The following is a 21,554-nucleotide window of genomic DNA, read 5'->3' on the forward strand; positions in this document are numbered from 1 at the left end:
CACACACACACCACACACACACCACACACACACCACACACACACCACACACACACCACACACACACCACACACACACCACACACACACCACACACACACCACACACACACCACACACACACCACACACACACCACACACACACCACACACACACCACACACACACCACACACACACCACACACACACCACACACACACCACACACACACACACCACACACACACACCACACACAAAATCACCCTTGCATCCTCTACAACTCAACCCCACCCAGCTTAGTGCCATCAGCAAACTTGGAAATATTGCATTTGTTTCCCTCATCCAAATAATTTGTATATATCGTGAATAGCTGGGGCCCAAGCACTGATCCCCGCAGTAAACTACTAGTTACCGTCTGCCACCAGGAAAAGACCCACTTATTCCCACACTTTCTGATCTGTCAACCAATTCTCAATCCATGCCAGTATATTACCCCTGATCCCATGTGCTTTAATTGTGCCCACTAGCCTCTCATGGGATCTTATCAAAAGCCTTCTTGAAATCCAAATGCACCACATCCACTGGTTCTCCCTTATCTATTCTATTAGTTACATCCTCAAAGCTCCAGCAGATTAGTTAAGCATTATTTCCCTTTCATAAACCTATGCTGACTTCATCTAACCCCATTAATGCTTTTCCCCAAGTGTTCCATTACCATGTCTTTTATAAAAGTCTCCAGCATTTTCCCCACTACTGATGTTAGACTAACTGGTCTGTAATTGCTTTTTCTCTCCCTCCTTTTTAAATAGTGGAGTTACATTTGCCATCCTCCAATCTGTAGGAGCTGCTCCAGAGACTACAGAATTTTGGATGATGACTACCAATTCTTCCAATATTTCCAGGGCCACTTCTTTTAGTACTCTGGGGATGTAGAATATCAGGCCCTGGGGATTTTTCATCCTTTAACCACGTTAATTTCTCTAGCACCTTTTTAAAAAACTACTGATTTTCTTCAATTCCTCCCTCTCAACAGACCCTTGGTTCCCTAACATTACTGGTAAATTACATGGCCTCTTTTGTGAAGACAGAACCAAAACTTGGTGTTCAATTCTGCCATTTCTTTGTTCCCCATTATAATTACCCCCAATTGACTGTAAGGGACCTACACTTGTCTTTGCTAATCTTTCTCTTCACATTTATAGAAGCTTTTAGAGTCAATTTTTATGATCCTTGCAAGTTTATTCTCATACTCCATTTTCCCCATCTTGATCAATCTTATTGTCCACTTCTGCTGAATTCTAAACTGCTCCCAATCCTCAGGCTTGCTGCTTTTTCTGGCAAATTTTATGTCACCTCTTTGGATCTAATACTAGCCCTAATTTATTTTGTACGCCACTGTTTACTTCTGCACCAGACAGGAATGAATTATTGCAATTCATGATTATGTCCCTTAAATATTAACCATTGCCTATCCACTGTCAACCCTTTTAGTAATGTTCCCCAATCCATGCAGAAGGCATGACAGGAGTACACCCTCAAAGAATTCATTTTGTCAAGCACTATTTGTCCTATAAAACAACATTTACTCTGCCATGCTGCTACCTCTAATGGCAGATTTTAGCATTTCGCCAAGATGGACATTAGACAAACTTGCCTCATTTCCTGCCTTGTCTCCCTCCTTTCTTAGAGTGTCACATTTGCAACTTTCCAATCCACTGTGACCTTTCCAGAATCTAAGGAATTTTGGAAGGTTACAACCAATGCATCCACTTCCTTTAAGGCTCCATGATGCAGGCCATTAAGTCCAGAGGGCTTGTCAACCTTTAGTCCCATTAGTTTTCCTAGTACTTTCTCCTCTTGAGATAATAACTGTTAAGTTCTCTCTCCCGTCTGTGCCCCCAGCTTTTCTACTATTCTTGGGATGCGTTGTGTCTTCTACTGTAAAAGACAGATGCAAAATACTTCTACAAGTCTACTTCTAGCCTTACCCTCCAATGGACCAATGACCACTGCTGCTACTCTTTATACACTTGAAGCTTTTACCATATTTTATATTTCGTTAGTTCTCATACACTGCAAATTTCCCTTAGTTATCCTTCACTGGTTTCTAGAATTTTCCTAATCCTCTGGTTGATCACTAATTTTTGCAACATTGTTTATGTTTTCTTTCAGCTTGACACCATCCTTAACTTCCTCAGTTATCCATGGATGTTGCGTCCTTCAGTCTCAATATATTTTTGTTGAGCGTTAGGAAATCTGTCAAACATCTGCCACTGCTTCTCCACTGTCCTACTTCCAACTTATTTTTCCAGTCCACTTTAGCCAACTCAGTTATAAAAACACTTAGTTCCAAACTTCTCAAACTGGATTTAAAAAAAAATCATTTTACAGGATGTGGGCTTTTCTGACTAGGCCAGCTTTTATTGCCCATTCCCAATTGCCCTTGAGGTGGTGGTGAGCTGCCTTCTTGAACTGCTGCAGTCCCCATGGTGTAGGTACACCCACAATGCTGTTAGGGAGAGAGTTCCAGCATTTTGATCCAATGTGAAATTCTCTGGTGTGCACTCTTACCAGAGGACCCCTCACTACAGAGGTCATTAATTAATCCTGTCTCATTACATACTACTAAATAGCCTGTTTCCTGGTTGGTTCCAGATGCACGTTCTGAGAAACTGTCCCAAATACATTCTATGAACTCATCCACCAGACTATTTCCCCCATTTTATTTATTCAATTTAAAAGGACAAAACTTCCCACGATTATCAGTGTTTTAATACAATCCACCATTTTTCCTTGGTTTATACCCTGTCCTACATTGTAGCCACTGTGTCAGGAGCCTGTAAACTACTCCCACTAGTGACTTCTTACTTTTGCTAATTATCACCACAAAAAATGATTCTACATTCTGATCCTCTGAACCAAGATAATTTCTCACTACTGTTCAGGTCCTAGCTGTAGTCAATTTGCAGAAATGTTTATGCAATGCCCATCATATCCATATTTCTATTTGTCCCATCAATTCCTCTATCTTGTTATAAGTGCAACACATACCAATAAGAGCCATTAATTGCCGTACCATTTTTCCCCCCACCTGACCTTATTTGCTGATGCAGTCCCTTGTTTATACACTGTGCCTCCAGTCACACTGGTTGTCATCACCTACATTCCTACCACACAGTAACTGACTTGTCCTCTAACTTTAGAAAATCTCTCCTCATGTGAACACCCCCCTTCCACAATTTAGTTTAAATCCTTCTCTACAACCTTAGTTACACAATTTGCTGGTACACAGGTCCCACATTCCCCAGTACTGGTGCCTGTGCCCATGAATCAAAATCCATTTCCCCCACACCAAACTTTTGAGCCACACAGTCAACTCTAATTGGATTGACCCTATGTCAATTTGCTCATGGCTCAGGAAATAATCCAGAGATTACCACCTTTATGGTTCTGCGTTTTAATTTGGTCCCTAGTTCATTATCCCCAAGCAGAACCTCTTAGTCCTATCCATGTCATGGATACCCACCTGGACTACAACTGAATGTTTCTGCTCATGGAGTTCCTCTCCAGTCCTGAGACTTCATTAAACCTGACAGTAAGGCAATAGCCTTCAGGACCGACGCTTAGCTACAGAGAACAGTTTCTATTCCCCACCTAACTTCACTGTCACCTAGACACATTCCTTTATTCTCCAATTTAAATGGCCCTCTGTACAACGCCATAGTCAGTTTGCTCATCCTTCCTGCAGGCCTTGCTCTCATCTACACAAGCAACAAGAACCCCAAACCTGTCAGACAACTGCAGTGGTCTGAAGCTCCTCCATTGCTACCTTCTGGATCCCCTTGGCCTTCCTCTTACAGTAATACCCCACTGTCCCTGACCACAAACCAAATTTGAAGTATCTGGTATTATGGAAGTCAGGCTCACTTTCTCATTTAGGGCAAAGGTCAGGAACTGGCTGCACATGCTTAGATCTGTATCCTTTAAGTTTTCTGGACAGAGGACAGGCCCAGCTTGCCTGTGCAGATGGGAAACAGCACGAAAACTGGGTGACATGATTGGGAGCAGATTGCCATACAGTGTCCCAGGCAGGGGACTAAGGCACCCCAAAAGAAAGATCCTGGACAGGATAAAGTCCCAAGCAAAGCCATGAACATCCAAGAAGGCAACTGAAGGCTGGTGACTCCAGGCTGCAAGCTGTTTGGGAAAAGGTACCTCTGAAGCAGTGGCATTCTGCTCAGCACAACCAAAAAACTGAAGTTGTTTGTGAGAGTTGGTGCTTGACTGCACTCAGGAAACCATGGGAACAATCTTATCTGTCTTTACTGACGTCTGAGTAGGGTGTGGAGAAATCCACAGACTTAGTTGTATATGCCATTTATTATGCAGTACTTCCCACCAGTTTGCCTGTTAATTCACAGGTACCTCATTAATCCTGAATGCAATATCTATCCTATACTTTAACAAAGCAAAGTTTTATCTTTGACCTATAGTCCTTGCATAGTAAAGTTTATTTTTGCTTGCAAATCTTGTGGCCTTATTCGATGAGCAAGTGTCTTGAATTTCAAACTGTCTACTTTAAACAAAACATTGGTGCCTAATTGAATCCTACCAAAAACTTGGGTATCTGGTCAGGGATCATAACACTAGTCTAAGGGGTGTGACGGCCTCCTGGAACAAATTGCCCAGGCAATGCCCCCCCTCCCTGATACATTGTAATGTCCAAAGCTTAGACTCCAGCTCAACTCAGTGGAGCCAATTTCCTCAAGCTGCAGATACTTACAGTAGATGTGATTGCTGCAATTCACAGGGTCACCTACTCAAATGCTACAGCTAAGAATGCCAAGGAAAGAACAGAAAATGCATAGGGACTGGCCATAATCTTCTAATCCTTAGATACTGGGATGACAGCAGAGGACTGGACAATTAGAATTAGAAAGATAAACCCAGCAGTGTTTACACACTCTACATACAATAGAAAGCAGTGTTTCAAATTAGCAAATATGTCTTGCTCGGTCTTCATTCAGGGTTATCAATTTTTGTACTGAATTGCCATTTTCTTCACATCCAATTGGTTGAACGAGTGCTGTCATTCAAATTAAGCACAAAGCTTCAACCAGTAAAAATGGTTATCAATTGGTCATGTTAATTCCTCAGTGAGCCAAGACAGATTTAATAACTGTTTCTCAACTTTTCAACCATGTCAGATAACATGGGTGAATGCAACTAGAGTGCCAGAGACTTTGGGGTTGAGAATAATCAATACTTAAGACAAAAAAAACAGGTATACTTATCCCCTCATTCTCCCGAGTACAAGAATTCCAGAAGGTTTAATGCCCATCCATGAACATTTAGGTTCGATTACTCTAAATTTAGTAGATTCTAGAGAGAGCTGAAACAGCATATTGCTTTCAATGCCTCATTATACTTAAAGACCAACTTTGGAAAGATCTTCTACATTCAAGCTATTATCTGGCAAGCCAATGTTAAATTAGCTCAGAAAAGGCTTTCAAAATACTGTCTCATTTGAAAGTACTCACCCTCAAGTTGCTGTCCTTTTCATAAAAGGTGATAAGCCAACTACAGTAAACATGTAGCTTTTATATTAATCACTTTCATTCTACCTACCTGAAACCATTGAAGTCTGCCACTTGTAAAAGCCAACAAATGGTGCTAAATTAGACAAAATGTAAGTTCAAGCTATATTAACACATTACAGAAGTTCTAGTATTTAGTTACGTCAGCTGTCATGGTTTGAATAATATTTGCACTGGAAAGTCCTGCGCCAGTTTGAACATTTGTGTGCTATTAACTGATAAGTGTAAAATAACTTTACATGAAAGTAGGAGTATGTTATCACCACTGCTCTGAGCCAGAAGCGCAATCTGAAAAGGTACTGTATATACAAACACTTCATCCTTCCTCCACCCTCCTATGGATCAATAAAATTCAAACTTCATGAAGGTAATTAGTTAATGATTTTAGAAAAGAGAAATTATATGAAAAGAACTGGATAAACAAGGCAGGAAACCAAATAAACTGCTTTGTAAGATAGAAGCACTCAAAACAGTGGCCATATTAAAAACAGTTGCCGCCTTCAATGCATCAAGCTTAAAATTAAAATGCAGGACACCCTGACCTCACTGATCAACTTACTCTATTTACTACAAGCATTCTCAAGATTGGCACAAATATGCATCTGACCCCACATGATAGTTGTCAGTTTGTCAAATATCAGGAAGAGATTCCACTGTACAAATTCTGCATTTTCAGCTGTTATTATGCATCCAAGCAAATTCTTAACATAATCACAACTCATTCATTTATGCATTGTCACTTACATGTTATTGCGGAGGGAATCATCATTACAGTAAAACAATGCCCTAAACCAAGCTTGCTATGAATGTTTCATTGCAAACAGCTAGATTTCTCCCAGCTGATAAAAGCATTCTATCAGACATGACGTGCTGCACAGTCTTTTCTGTAGTGTGCAGTTCAAGGACACAAACCTGTAGACATCGAGAAAAATCAGGGTTGCTTATCCACCCCAACAGGACTTTTCAAAAACTAAAAATAAAGCCAAAGAAAAAACACTAACAGCTGCAAGTCAGACTGGAGAAATGAACCATGTTAGAATTCACACCAAGGGCAGCAACTTTGTCATTTAGACAAAGTTTTCCATATCAACATCCTGAGGGAAGCAGGATCAACCTGCCCAAATATCATGCAGCCTGCTTGATATAAAACTTTCTGCAATGCAAATTCTAACTTACCATACCTAGTGGCTGAGGACAATGCTGACCCCATTTAAATACTATCTTGAACCAACTGTCTGGAAATAATTTTAATCAGCCAGAGAGGTAGTTGGGGAAATCCCAAAGTTTCAACTTGTTTCTGATTGGGACACATGTCTGTGTTAATCAAAATGGATTAGGAAATCAAAATTCTCCTCCACCCATCTGTAAAAGATTTAGGATCTAGTTTGACCTGCAACTTTGCCAACACCCCAACTTATGTCCCCAGTTCTCATTTAGGTAGAAATCCTTCACCAGGTTCCACCCACAGTTCAGATGTTTTTGGCAGGTGGCATGGGGTGGCAGCATGCCATCTTCTGCTCAATTCCATCTGTCAGAGTTCGAGACATGCTTTGTACAAGCTGTATGATGGAAAGTAATTGATGCATATCATTGCTAAATTAAAAACTCAACAACTTAGGTAGCAGCATAAACTAGGAGCTGCAAGACATCAGTGGAACATCTGTCGTCAAATGGTAGAAGATAGATACGCTCCAGACTACATGAAGTACAGAAAACTGGAAGCTTCTAAAAGTGAAATAAAGTGAAGCTAATAAAATTAAAATAAGGGACAAAGATAAAGCACCAGCAACTTAGGCCAGGGGGAAGAAAAATACCCCTTGCAGTCTAAGGCAAAATATGATTTAGCGGAGGGAGAATACTAAAGGATGCAGAATCTTTAAAGAGCATAATCGCCAACACATACAATTACCAGCTGTATGCTCCCAACTTTACCTGATCATTTAAATCAGGTAAATTTCAAGCAAGGTACATAAAACATGAACTCAATCTATTTTAACCATTATTCCTCAAGATCTTGAATGAGTTATATCAACTTACCATTCTTGGATGCCTCTTTATTTCTTAGGTGAGGAGGAATATAACGCCCTTCTATATAAAAAAAAAAATTCAACATTTTAAACTTTGCTAATGGCGAACCTTTCCACTGTTTAAAAATGCCCATCTCAAACCACCTTCTCAAAAAAAATTCCATGTCATCCATCAACACCACAATCAAAAATATTGAACTGCTGGTCACGTATCCTTGACTTTGTACTTTTAAACACCTGATGAGAATTAGGCAGGGTACGCCTCCATTATGCTTTCTTTCTCAGGCCAAATTGACATTGGTGGGCACCAACTATGTAACTCCTTCAGTAAGGGTACCAATGACCCACTGCTGTGCAGTCAGTAACACTGACACAGATTTAGGATTACAATTTGAAGATTTCAATATAAACAAATATTTGATAAGGGATATATTAACCATAAACATCACACAGCAGGGGTGCTTTCAAGAGATCACATTACTCCAAATGGCTTAATTGGATCTCGAGGGAAATCAAATATAACCTTCAAATCCCCATTCCAGCTGCTGGGCAAGAACATATAATTTTTATAGCAGACACCAAAGATATTCCTTTGAGAAATTTCGATTATTCAAAATTCACTTAAAAAAAAGTCATTCCACAAATAAAATTCCAAGTTAGAAATGACAATGGGAATAAACAAGATTGCTAAAAATTCATCCCCAACTTTAGTAGTTAACTTAATTTTCAAAAGCATGTGTACACCTCTGAAACATTTCATAAAGTCCCAATCACAAAAGAATACCAGAAGCACAATTACCAGATTTGATCATTTTCAGAAACAGTAATCAAGTCACATCCAGAGTGAATATCATGAACCAGGGTATTAATGAAACTGATTGGAACACTGTGCACTGGGTCTGGAGAATTGAAGAGAGGGGTTGCTAACAAGATTTCTTTCAGTGAAGGTGAAAAATCATCTGAATTTAGCATACAGCCTCTGGTACTTGTATATAGTTATGTCAACAAGTCCTCTAGTACTTCACCTAGAGATGTTCTTACAAGTTGAAACAAGGCCTACTGGACTGTATGATAGTGCATTTGCCCATATTACCACCATGGAGGTAATTTAGACTGAGCATGCATAATTTAACCCTTAACCCTCAATATCCTTGCTGTAATTATCTGTTCTCCATGCTCAATGGCCGTTACATCTTTTCTCAGATGTGATACCCAAAACTGAATGCAGAGACCTCATGACGGGGTCTGAACAGGGCTCTATAAATCCAACCCCTAAAAAAAACATTCCTTTCTGGTTACTTTTTGTATCTGTGCCTTAGTTCAGATGTGCACATGGAACCCTAAATGGCTTTTCTTCTCCATAGCTCTCAAGAGTCTAAGGATCAAATATCAGATTTTCATCCAACATGGATGACATTTCCCCACATCAGAAACTGGAATTGGCGTTCATTCCCTGCTTGCTGACATCTATATAACATAATAGCATCTGTAAATCTGACTCCTCCAAAATATTAACTAGTGGAGCTGAGGCCAGAGCACAAAACCAAGGATCTCTTGTCTCACCAGGCTAGTCAGGGAACATTCATTTTATCTCCACTTGACCTCCCAATTACCAACCCATATCACAATTTTACTTCAATCCTAAGCACTCATTTATTTTAATCTCTGGCGCCGAACCTGGTCAAATGCCTTCTGGAAATCCATATAAATATACAAATCGTACTAGCGGCTTCATAAAACATAGCTAGATTAGTTTTCCCAATCCAAAGTGGTATAATTCTTGAATTCAGACAGGAAAATTTTAACACCAGCTCCTTTAATGCCACAATAAGAATCAGGATGAGAAGCAGAAAACTGCAAAAAGCCACAAACATCCTCCCATTGACTTGCATTTAGGTCCTCCTGTAACACTGGTGTGTCATCTTCCTATTGTGCTTTTTTTTTGTACAAGTTTTCTTTTAGCTTGGTAGTCATTAGCTCATTGAGGGCGGTTGCATACCAACTTAAACACTTGTGGGTTATCTGCCAGTTTCGTATTGTACTAAATACTTTCCAATGTACCGGCAGATTTACCCAATAACAGTCCAGCCGAATTCAACGGACTCAGTTGCCTTAAACGGTGTTTTGGCTCCCATTGGCAAACTGTTCCTTTCCTTCACAGTAAAGGAATTCTGGTTAGCTTCTGATAACTAAATCTGATATGGCTGGTCATCTTCTCTATCCCCATAAGATTTACTTTTAGGTTGACAACTGAAAAAAGTGAACACAGGATTTTACTTCTGTCTAAGTCAGTAGAAGAAAGGAACACTTAATGTTTTACTACAGGTTTATAGTTCAGACAATTAGTATCCCAGATACACAATAGAGCATGACTGCAGCTCATGTGATGGAAATATCTGCAAGAAAGAAGCTACTTACTGCCTGCCCCACCAGCACTTTGGGCATCACCTGCTGATGACGTCAAGTCTAGGCCAGCAAGCTGAAATAGAACAAACACAAGTCAGTGGACACAAGTTTAGGTTCAATTAAGCAATTACTATACCAATCTTTTCAGTAATTATGGATTTCACTTAAGTATTAAGCTATGAATTTATGGAAAGATTCAGATCCACACACAGACTGCAAGAACTACTATTTCATCATGCCAAGCAACCCCAGGCATTCATTACATTATGGGGCTTTTAAAAATGGGATGTAATGTAATTAGCCACATTCTGGCATAGGTAACAGATTTACTCATTCAAGAGAAGGTGAAGTAGTCAGGAGGGTGGGCAACATTGTGCGCTCTGCCTGAAGACTGTCTGCTTCAGGTGTCTGTCCTGTGCCGGAGTCTTTTCATTTTACAACCGGGCTAAAATACATGGGGAGAGCAGGCAAATTTGCCCTCACTGTCACAAGCAAAGAAAAAAATAGGGGTTGGGTGGGGGAGAAATTTTAAAAGTTGCCCCCATATATCACTATATTATGGCTCCTCCAAAGCACTAACAGTCCTGAACTGCTGGTGGTGGAGGAACTGAGAGAGTGTCATAAATGATACTCTTTGCAGAGCCTTTTCCTCCTTTTGGATTTTTTAATTTTACATCTTTTCGCAGTGTTTTTTTTAAATGGGAGAGGCAGCTGTTTCTGGCAGGTGCCAGGGAGTATACACTGGATAAAAAGCAAAATACTGCAGGAGCTGGAAATCTGAAATATATCTAGTATATACTGGAGTTGTTTTAGTGACAGAGGCATAGAAGAGGGTGTGGAAAAACAACATTGTTCACTTTCACACTTACAGGTTGTTATTTTATTTAATCTATGTATTCCCAATTTATTTTAAAAATCCATTTAGTCTCTAAACCCTACACCTGGCTTTCAAATTTACAAGCTACTGCTAGAATAACCAAACAAGTAAATCAAATCATTTTGAATGGCATTTTTATTCTTTCACGGGGTGCATGCATTAATGGAGAGGACAACTTTTATTGTCCATCCCCAATTGCCCTCCACAAGGTGGTGAGCCGCCTTCTTTAATCATTGCAGTCCACGTGGTGCAGGTATACCCACAGTGGTGCTTGGGAGGGAGTTCCAAGATTTTGAGCCAGCAAGTGAAAGAACAGCAATATAGTTCCAAGTCAGGATGATGTATAGCTCAGAGTGAAACTAGCAGGGTAGTGCCGTTCCCATGCATCTGCTGCCGTCTAGTTGGTAGAGTTCACAGCTTTGGAAGGTGAAGGCAGCTTGGCAAATTGCTGCAGTGCATCTTGTGAATGGTACTGCTACCACTGTGCACTCATCCAGGCAAGTGGAGAGTATTCCATCATACTCCTGACTTGTGCCTTGTAGATGTACAGGCTTTAGGAGAGGGGTCAGTCAGTATGCTACTCATGCAGCCTCTTGACCTGCTCTTGTAGCCACAATATGTATATGGCTAGTTCAGTTCAGTTTCTGGCCAATGGTAACCCCCAGGATTTTGATAGTAGGGATTCAAAGATGTAATGCCATTGACTGTCAAGGGAAAAACTGCTTTTTTATCCATGTTTGGATCAAGGCTGTAGAACAGGAACAAAGTGGCTGTGGCAGAGCCCAAACAGTGAGGTTATTGCTGAGTAGGTGCCACTTGACAGCACAGATGATCATCCCATCTATCACTTTGTTGAGGATTGAGAGCAGACTGAGTAATTGGCCAGGTTGGATTTGTCCTGCTGTTTGTGGACAGGACATACCTGGGCCAAATTCCACATTTCCAGACCTGAGCTTAATATCAGCAACTGGAGATAACAGAGCAAATGAAGAAAAACTGTCCAGAGTCTTTTGTTCCTTTAATGAAGGCATCACCTTCAAAAAGAACCTTGAAAACCAAAAAGTAGCCCCCATAAAAAAATGTTTTAACCCCTTCTTGCAAATACAGTAAAGTCACCATTTGTAGGGGTTATTTTACCCATGAGACCTCACAAACGAGGAACATGTTTATGAATGGGACTCTTCAATTAGATATATTCCAGCCATGCGAGGGCAGCACTGGTTTGAGAAGTTATAGTACTCCACAATAACAGGTTTCTCTTCACTGAAGCCATTAGACCTGCTGTGCACATTGCACACTTTTGCCTTGTTTCTGCTTTCCAGCACTGGCAGTTTTATTTGAAGGCCATTTAAAAATTGTGGTCAAAGAAAGAAAAACCACAGGGCCAACAAGGGGTAAAATATATCCTGGAAAATTCCTCTCCAATTCCCACCTCCCCCAGGTCACAAACTCGCCAAGGAAGTCACACGAGTCACAGATTACAAAGATTTATAAAGACACATGTTCTGTATGTGATTTCTGTCCTCAACAGGAACTAGCCTTGTTCTCAAATATTCGGAGAGTCAGCACCTACCACACAGCCTGTATTATATTCCAGAACCTCATTACTGAGAAAAGACCTAGTATCCAGTCCACTCCTGCACTCGTTTAAGTGTTCACTGCTTCTCCCAAATCTGTTAACCTGGAATAAGCTATAAAATTACACAGACAAATCTGATTTGTGCATCTGCAAATAGTCTGTGAAATAAAAGATCTTTTGCAAAATTGGGGCATTTCAATGTGAACAAGTGAACACCGTACACCGCATCACCCATCGCGTGAGCAAAGTACAAAGCAAAGGCAAGTGAAAACGCAAACAAGGAAGTCGCAAAAGGCAAGACTTCACTAACTTCAATTTTCAACACATCCAGTATTGATATGCAGCAATAGGATTCTAGAAAATAACGTTCAACCTTCTTTCCTTGAGCTACCCCCGACCCTTGAAAAAAAATGTGCACTCTGCCCGTGCAAAGACAAGTCATTTGCTTTTATTTCACTATCCAGATCTTAGACAGCAAGTCATCTACACTGATAATTTACACTCCATCTTAAAACTGCATAAATTAACAGGAATCAAAAGCTCCAAGTCAACAGACTAGTAGCAATTAAGAAATTCTGATAGGCTCAAATCTCCCCCCCCACCCCGTCTCACCACTACAAGTCTTGTAGACTTGTGCTCTTCTATGCAATATTAATCTGTCAACCATTGGTGGCTGTGTCTATGCTCTAAACTCCAGCATTGCCCCCATACCTCTAATGACACTCCTTTAAAAAGATAATCCCCTTGCCCAAGCTTTTGGCTCATTTGTCCTAACCTCTTATGTGGTTCTGTCACATTGTTTATTAAAGTTTCATCAAGTACCTTGGTGTTAATTTAAGTGCCCTATATAAATGCAAGTCAAATACACCTCAGCCATTTACATTCACATGTTAACTTCATAAACACTCCATAATTGAAGGTACCAACTGAAACTGGACATTACATCTTTTTACCAGTGACAGCATCAACACCCTAGTTTCATGAGTTCCTCAGCTTGATCATGCCGCAGGGAAATTCATCTCCAATCAACTTCAAACTTCCAGATTACATTTATAAACAGAAAAATCATGAAAATTGAAGCAGTGCATCCGTCCAATTGATCCCACCAAACTCTACTCCACCCCCAATGGACAGCTGCTTGGCTATTCAAATGTTAAAACTACCTCTGGAGTTCATGCAGCTCTATGGAGCTGCACTCCAAAGACTTAATGCGAGAGATTGAGAGCAACACCAAGACGCAATTGAGGAAATAGTAGATATGAGATTCTTTGACATATGGTACTTACTAGGAAGCGTTCTTTCCAAAGGTACCATTTTGATGTTGCTCCAGTCTAGGAAACAGATTCTCTCCCTCAAAATATGCTATTTAAGCCAAGAATGAAGTTTAGTAGCTCAACCTAGTGAAATCTCTCCATGTGCAAGTGCTTATCCTTGCTCAATTTTCTGCTGTGGGGTCACTGGTCAGTAAATGATACCTGTGGATCAGGGAGTGAGAAAAGTAACTGTAGAGCCTCTACACAGAGCAGGCAAGAAACCAGACCTGCCTAGCATGCCTCAGTGAAAAATTTACAAGGATGTTACCATAAATACATTGGTATCCATATCAAGAAAGGATCGACAGGCTTGGTCTATACTCACTTAATGGGGAAGTCAGAAAAAACCTCTTTATCCAAAGTGTGTTAAGAATGTAGAACATTCTACCACGGATTGGCAAAGCAAACAGTATGGATACATTTAAGGGGGAAACTAGACAAGCAGATCAAGGAGGGAGCAGATGGTTACAATGGCAGATTTAGAGGAAAAAAGGTGGAGGCATGAGCAGAGCATAAACACCAGCATGGGCTGGCTGGGCCCCCTTACGACACTACAGTTACGTGGCATCGACAAACTTTGACTGAGCTTTGGTATTCAATGAATAATCTCAGAAGTACAGTGACTCCAACACCACTGCCTGGCAAAAACTCCTGAATACTTCTCTCCAGACTAAAAAACTCCACTTACTCTTTAGCCAATGCTGTTACGGCCCCGTTAGTACCACAGGCAGGGAGCTGTGTCAAATATCTTGTAGCTGGACTTTCAAAAAGGTATCAAGCACACTGTTCTCAACCCTGTTACTTTGAACAACTCGATCAAATCAAACACCAATGAAAGATCAGTCATGAAACTTCAACTGTTTCTCTCCTTAAAGATGCTGCCAAATCCGCTTGAACTGAAGAAATCTGCGTTTTCTGCTCTAGAAGAGAATACAGCACACAAGTCATGTTCCCTGCCTCTAGAACAACTACTTTTTGGTCCCTAATCAGCTTCACCTTGCTGACTGCTTCAGGGGTTTGTGTTCCTTTTCCATTAGTATCTAATCTTGTCTCACTTTGCCAATTCCTTCACAGGTACAGAGTCTCAAAACCAGCAGCCTCAGGACCAAGTCTGTGCTGGGTGTGGATCTTGCCAGTTTGAGGCAAGGTGATGGTTGTCTTCAGCCTCACACATACTGCAACATGTCTGCTCCTACTTAGCCCTGTCATGTGTCTTGCTTGGTCCTAGAATCTGGCTATTTCCCTCTGCTATATTGCTTCTTTTCATTCTAAAGATCATGTAAGATATACGTTCCATGGGTGGTTATAGGTGCTACTTATCTATCAGTAACAGCAAACTGTTGTACAGTACTTTTACCACCCTTACAGCTAAGGTTTGGGCTGGATCAAGGGTTGCTTCGAAGAGTCAGAGGGCAGGAAATGACAGGTGCACAATACTGCATGGAAGCAGTCATTTTGTTCTTCATTCCACTTCTGGCCAGAGGGCACATTTGGAATTTTTGCTTTCTACTGTGGCTTTGTGGTTAATTAACTAGCAAAATAGTACAAATGTTGTGGGACTGAATGCTTAAATTACTAAACTTTTAATTATACACTCATCTCCATGGGGTATTATAGGAACATAGGACTTAGGAGCAGAAGCAGACCATCTAGCCTTTGAGCCTGCATCACCATTTGATAAGGTCATGGCTGATCTGATTGTGGTTTCAATTCCACTTTCCTGTTTGGCCCCCATAACTCTCAACTCCCTTGTCTATTAAAAAAAAAAATCTATAAAACTCAGCCTTGAATAAATTCAATTACAAAACTTCTCCTGCTTTCTGGGAAACAGAATTCCACAGACTAACAAACCTCTGGGAAAAACCTTATACTTAACCTGTCTCTCCTAGTTCTACTCTCCCCTAAAAGAGGGAACATCCTCCCAGTATCCACTATCAGGATCCTGTTTCAATATCATCTCCCATTCTTCTAAACTCCAATGGGTGTAACCCCAACCTATCATAGGACAAGTCCTTCATCCCAGGAATAAGTCAAATGAACCTTCTCAACTGCTTCTAACACATGTTTTTTTTCAAATAAGGAGACCAAAACTGTACATGATAATCCAGATGTGGTCTCACGAAGGTCCTGTGCAGCTTTTCTTGCATGACCCACTTAAAAATGGTTTTCAGATAAGGTACTGTACCTGTATTAGGTTTCTATTTTCTATATTCAGCTTGGTTCTCTGCTGTATTCTGAGCCTTACAATTCTCTCAAGTCTCCTCAAATTTGAGCTTTAGACATCCAAGTCTTCACACTCCTTCATGGGAGTGTGCGCCTACTTTGTGACTAAACCATCTCAAATAATTATTATCCAGGAGACCTCAATTTGGTATTATTATGCATTTACCCCAAGCACAAGTATACACCCCGTTATGACCAATGCCAACTAAATACAATCACCAGGTGCTTTATTTGCAGAGATTCCTTCTAAGACTGCCCTACCAAAAAAAAATACATCGTCTTCAGATTTCCTGAAGTGGTAAAGAAAGTCATGTTATATTGGGTTCATTCACAGAGCTAACTGAGCTCTATTATTCAGAGAAATTTTCAACCACACATCCAGATCAGGAAGCTGCTATACAAGACACCCTGCCCCTATAGAACCCGCTCAAGAACACCATGTCTACTTCAGTGTGAAGTTGCCTCATTTAACCAATATACACAAATTCTCAAAAAGCTGGGCATATCCATTGCAGTATAAGAAATTTTTCAATGGTGTGGCACATGTTAATTACTGCCATCTAATTAACTTCACAAATTGTAAGAGGGTCTCATTCCTTCAGGTACCATAGAAGATACTTTTAAAATCAATTATCCGTTGCAATAACTCAATCTTTCCCTTCCTGTAGGTGACTTGAAGTTGAATTAAACAGAAGGACTTCCTGGTTCACAGCATTGCTCATTAAGAACTCTACCTGGTTAGGCAGAAACAGTTTATCAGGCCACTGCTTTTTTTCAATTCAATGTTTTGACTTGAGTACTTCTAGTGCACGATTCGATTACAAATCTACATGCAAATAAAAAATCTGACCTATTATTAATTTAGCAAGTGTTAGTGTCCAACTCCAGTTGGAAATACTTTTGCCTCTCTCGTGCACTGGGATTGAATCGTCCACGCACAAAATTTGAACTATTCTCGCCGCCTACATAAGAGTTATATTTCGTTTAAGAAGCTCACATTGGCTCTTGCAAATTTGTTACTCTAGAAATATTGTTGGTACTTTGCGATCACGCGATGCTCAAACCAAGGCTGGAAGCCACCCTGACCTACTTCTGCAATTCAAAGCCTAACGCCGGAAATTATGATCGACGGTTCGCAAAAATCCGTTTGATTAGGGATTAAGACAGTCCTTTTTTAAAAATTGAGACACTGGCGTATGACTGCGACAAGATCCGCGCTGTGAAATGATCTCGTTTAGCAAACGGGTCACACGTTGCTGAGCCAGCGTTTTCTACACATTGTAGTCTCAAAAAAACCGCACGGCAGGAGAAAATGGCATCGCATGTTCGTTACGTTTACAGGAAACTTAAACCTTTGTGACGAACCTTCTCCACCCTTTCCACAATTGCCCGTCAGTCTCCAACATGTACACGCCCCGTCTTCGTCAGAGAAATTAATCACTGACAACTCCATTTTAATTTTATTTAACCCCCCCATAACCCCCCCCACCCCCATCCCATCCATTGTACATTTCCTATCCCTCTGGCATTCAAAACAGTTCTGCAATCCCTCCATGGAAAAACTACTTAACTTTCAACAAAAAAGTGAAGGACCTTTTCCGAAACGATTTCATAACCTGCCCGCAGGAAGAAGTGTCCCACTCCAGCTCATAAGGTGCTGCGCCAGACACAATGATGGCGCAGTTTCCTAGCGCACGGATACCGAGTAAACAAGAAAGGCCAACAGCCAAGGCATTGGAGCTGAATCTCCAGCACTAACCTGCCCTCCGAACAATTGAAATACCTGATTACAGAGCCAATTCTAAACACGCATGTACTGTCTCCGGTTTTATTATTATTATTCAAAATCCCGAAAACATACAAACACCAGTCCAGAGTTAAGCTATTTATCTCGAATCCAATCACATTTAGGATTTAGAAAACTTGTGCAAATATCGTACATAAACAGGGTTAGGAAAGTAAGGGATTGGGAGCTAATCCACGCACTCCGGAGGAGGATAGTAAATACGAGGAAATTACATAATTCTCTCAACTGCCGGCTTTTCAATGTAAAGAAAGGAAATACCAAAGGAGGTACAGCCATGAAGATTTAGACCGAAAGAATCTGACAATTATTTTTAATGAGTCAATCTGGAATTAGTCAACTGGCGTTACGAATGATTAAAAATAATTAGTTGTAAAGTGACTCAAGTCGAGCTGATTTTGATGGATTTTTTTTTCATACAAAACAGGCCAAGGCCAACTCTTCATTTCTTATGCATTCCCTTGTTAAAATACCAACACCCGAGCTTTTGGAAGGAGAAGGGAAGAATAATTTAGCAGAGTAAATGACGCCGAGATTGGGACTTCAATTGACAGCCGATGGCCTTTGAAACGATGGGAAATGTTGAGGGGGGAAGGGGGAGGGCTTGCAATTTACCACAAAGGCCGCCATTACACATTTCACTAGTTAAATTTTTCCTGCGCGCAGAAAAGGAAACCAATACCGACTACCCCACCCCCACCCAAAAAAATCCCAATCAAGAAGGTCATATACTCAAAAAAATCGAATCAACGGATCAGAGGTCGAAGAAAGGGAGGGGGGTAGGGGGTTGCCGTTTAGAAAGCGCCTTCCCCATACCAGCCGTGATCGAAACAGACAAAGACCACGGCTCGGGTTATTTCCAGCCACATTTTTGCGCCACATCAAGGCCCGGGCCGTCGAGAGAAACCGGAGCTCATCAAAACCCGGGGTCGGAGATTTAAGGGGATTGGATATCAGGATCACCCACTCCCCCACCCCTGCTATCCACCAGCCTTTTTCTTTTTAAAGAGGGGGGGGGGGGAAGAGAAAGAGAGAGAAACTTTAAAAAAGACTCCTCCCCACCAGCTACAGCCCCGGCGACTTCAAGAAAGACAAAAGCCGCCATTGTGGGCGAGCGCCCCACGGCCAGGAGAGGAAGGGGCAGAGAGGAGGGGGAGGGGAGGGGGCAGTGTGTGCTCCCCTTCCCCCCACCAACTCCAGCACCTTTAAAATTCACCATTTAAAAATAAAACGCGGAGCTCAGAGCCACTCACCTGCTGATCTAGATCCAGTACATTTCCGATGGCCACATGACTCATAACTAAAAAATAGCGAGTAAAAAATTTCCGACCCAGAAAAAAAAGGAAAAAAAAGTTGTTTTTTTGGGGGGGAGGAGGGTTGGGAACTTTTCCTTGTGGAAATCTTTCTTTGCCCCTTTCGATTTGTTTTGCCAGCAAACAGAGAAACAAAGAGTAGGAGACCCAGATATATTGCCGATCCAGCACTCGGTACCCGGTGTCGCTGATCCTCCGCCCGCTGCCGCACTCTCTCCGTCGTCCCTTCCTCTCTCGTTATCGTCTACTCGCGTTAAGGCCGCCGGGAAACGGGGTTGACCACGTGACACTCATCCCAACCAATCAGCGAGCCGGCCACTCGAGCGCGCTCGGGACTTGATTAAAGGACGGCACCAGTCTCGCGAGAACCAGCTCAGACCCCGTCCCTCTGCAAATATCGCGAAGCTTGAGCTCCTCTTTTCCCCGCCTCCTCAACCTCCCCCTCCGCAATGGCCAATGCTCGGATATGTTTCCACTATCAAAGTTTTATTTGGTTAGATAAAAGCAAAATACTGCGGTGGCTGGAAATCTGAAATGAAAACAGAAGGTACTGGAAAAACTCAACACTGAGAAAAATTCAGCACTGAATACGGACTCGAAACGTAACTCTGTTTCTCCCTCCACAGATGCTGTCAGACCTGCTGAATTTTTCCAGCATTTTCTGTTTTTATTTCATTTGATTAGAGCTGGTGCTGTGGCAGCCTGTTAATTCTCGGTGGTGGTACCATCCACTCCTTTTCATTTAAAGTTTTACTCTGAAAACTATATATCTTTAAAAAACAGAAAACCATGGGACTACAGGCCAGTCAGTCTAACCTCAATGGTGGGGAAACTATTGGAAGCAATTCTGAGGGACAAAATTAATCTGCACTTGGAGAGACAGGGATTAATCAAGGACAGTCAACATGGTTTTGTTAAGGGGAGGTCATGTCTGACCAATTTGATTGAATTTTTCAAAGAGGTGACCAGGTGTGTAGATGAGGGCAATGCATTTGATGTAATCTACTTGGACTTCAGCAAGGCTTTTGGTAAAGTCCCGCATGGGTGATTGATAATGAAGGTAAGAGCCCATGGGATCCAAGGCAATTTGGCAAATTGGATCCAGGCAATTTGCAAATTGGCTGAGTGGCAAGAAGCAGAGGGTGATGGTCGAGGGGTGTTTTTGTGACTGGATGCCTGTGTCCAGTGGGGCTCCACAGGGATCGGTATCGGGTTCCTTGCTGTTTGTGGTATATATAAACAATTTAGACTTGAATGTAGGAGGGTTGATCAGTAAGTTTGCGGATGACATGAAAATTGGTGGGGTGATAAATAGTGAGGAGGATATTCTTTAGATTACAGTAGGTTATAGACGGGCTGGTCAGATGGGCTGATCAGTGGCTAATGGAATTTAATCCGGAGAAGTGTGAGGTGATGCACTTGGGCAGGACAAACAAGGCACGGGAATACACGATGAATGGTAGGACCCTGGGAAGTACCAAGGATCAAAGGGACCTTGATGTGCATGTCCATCGGTCCCTAAGGTAGCGGGACAGGTAGATAAGGTGGTTAAGAAGGCATATGGGATACTTGCCTTTATTAGCCGATGCATAGAATATAAGAGCAGGGAGGTTCCAGGGAGCTGGAACTGTATAAAATGCTGGTTAGGCCACAGCTAGAGTATTGTGTGCAGTTCTGGAATCTGCATTATAGGAAGGATGTGATTGCACTAGAGAGAGTGCAGAGGAGATTTACCAGGATGTTGCCTTGGCTGGAGAGTTTTGGTTATGAGGAGAGATTGGATATACTGGGGTTATTATCCCTGCAGCAGAGGAGATTGAGGGGGGACATGATTGAGGTGTATAAAATTATGAGGGGCATAGATAGAGTAGACAGGAAGGAACTTTTCCCCTTGGTGGAGGGATCAATAACCAGGGGGCATAGATTTAAGGTAAGGGGCAGGAGGTTTAGAGGGAATGTGAGGAAGAATTTTTTCATCCAGAGGGTGGTGGGAATCTGGAACTCACTGTCTGAAAAGGTGGTAAAGGCAGAAACCCTCATAACATTTAAGAAGTATTTGGATGTGCACTTGCGATGCTATGGCATACAAGGCTATGAGCCTAGTGCTGGAAAATAGGATTAGAATAGTTAGGTACTTGTTTGACCGGCGCAGACTTGATGGGCCAAAGGGCCTTTGTCTGTGCTGTAGACCTCTGTGACTCTATGAGAAAATGCTGAGAATACTCAGGTCTGGCAGCATCTGTGGAGAGAAAAACAGAATTATTCAGATTTCTAGCATCTGCAATGTTTTGTTTTTGTATCACTACCATGTGGAGTGGTTGAGGTGAGTTGCCTCACTATTTCTGGGTGCTAAGCTCACCCTTCCCTAATATTGACAGACCAGGCAATGTATTATATTGTTTCTTCAATCAGTTTCAATGGCTGAAATTTTTTAGTA

General features: G+C 41.5%; 1 protein-coding gene across 3 annotated transcripts in view; it reads right to left on the reverse strand.

The window, feature by feature from the left end:
* ddx3xa (DEAD-box helicase 3 X-linked a) overlaps positions 1 to 19,380 on the reverse strand; it is a 67,084-nt gene extending 47,704 nt beyond the window's left edge. For 2 of the 3 annotated variants that reach the window (XM_078559736.1, XM_078559734.1), the window contains exons 1-3: positions 19,058 to 19,380; positions 10,021 to 10,081; positions 7,613 to 7,663 (exon numbers count right to left, since the gene is read on the reverse strand). In XM_078559736.1, coding sequence (XP_078415862.1) covers positions 7,613 to 7,663; positions 10,021 to 10,081; positions 19,058 to 19,102 — 157 coding nt within the window. In that variant the 5' untranslated portion in view covers positions 19,103 to 19,380. The remainder of the gene's footprint in view (positions 1 to 7,612; positions 7,664 to 10,020; positions 10,082 to 19,057) is intronic. The other variant, XM_078559737.1, reaches the window with a different exon arrangement.
* Positions 19,381 to 21,554: the final 2,174 nt, after the last annotated feature.

This window comes from Cetorhinus maximus, chromosome 16 (genome assembly GCF_964194155.1).
Source record: "Cetorhinus maximus chromosome 16, sCetMax3.hap1.1, whole genome shotgun sequence".
Lineage (NCBI taxonomy): Eukaryota > Metazoa > Chordata > Chondrichthyes > Lamniformes > Cetorhinidae > Cetorhinus > Cetorhinus maximus.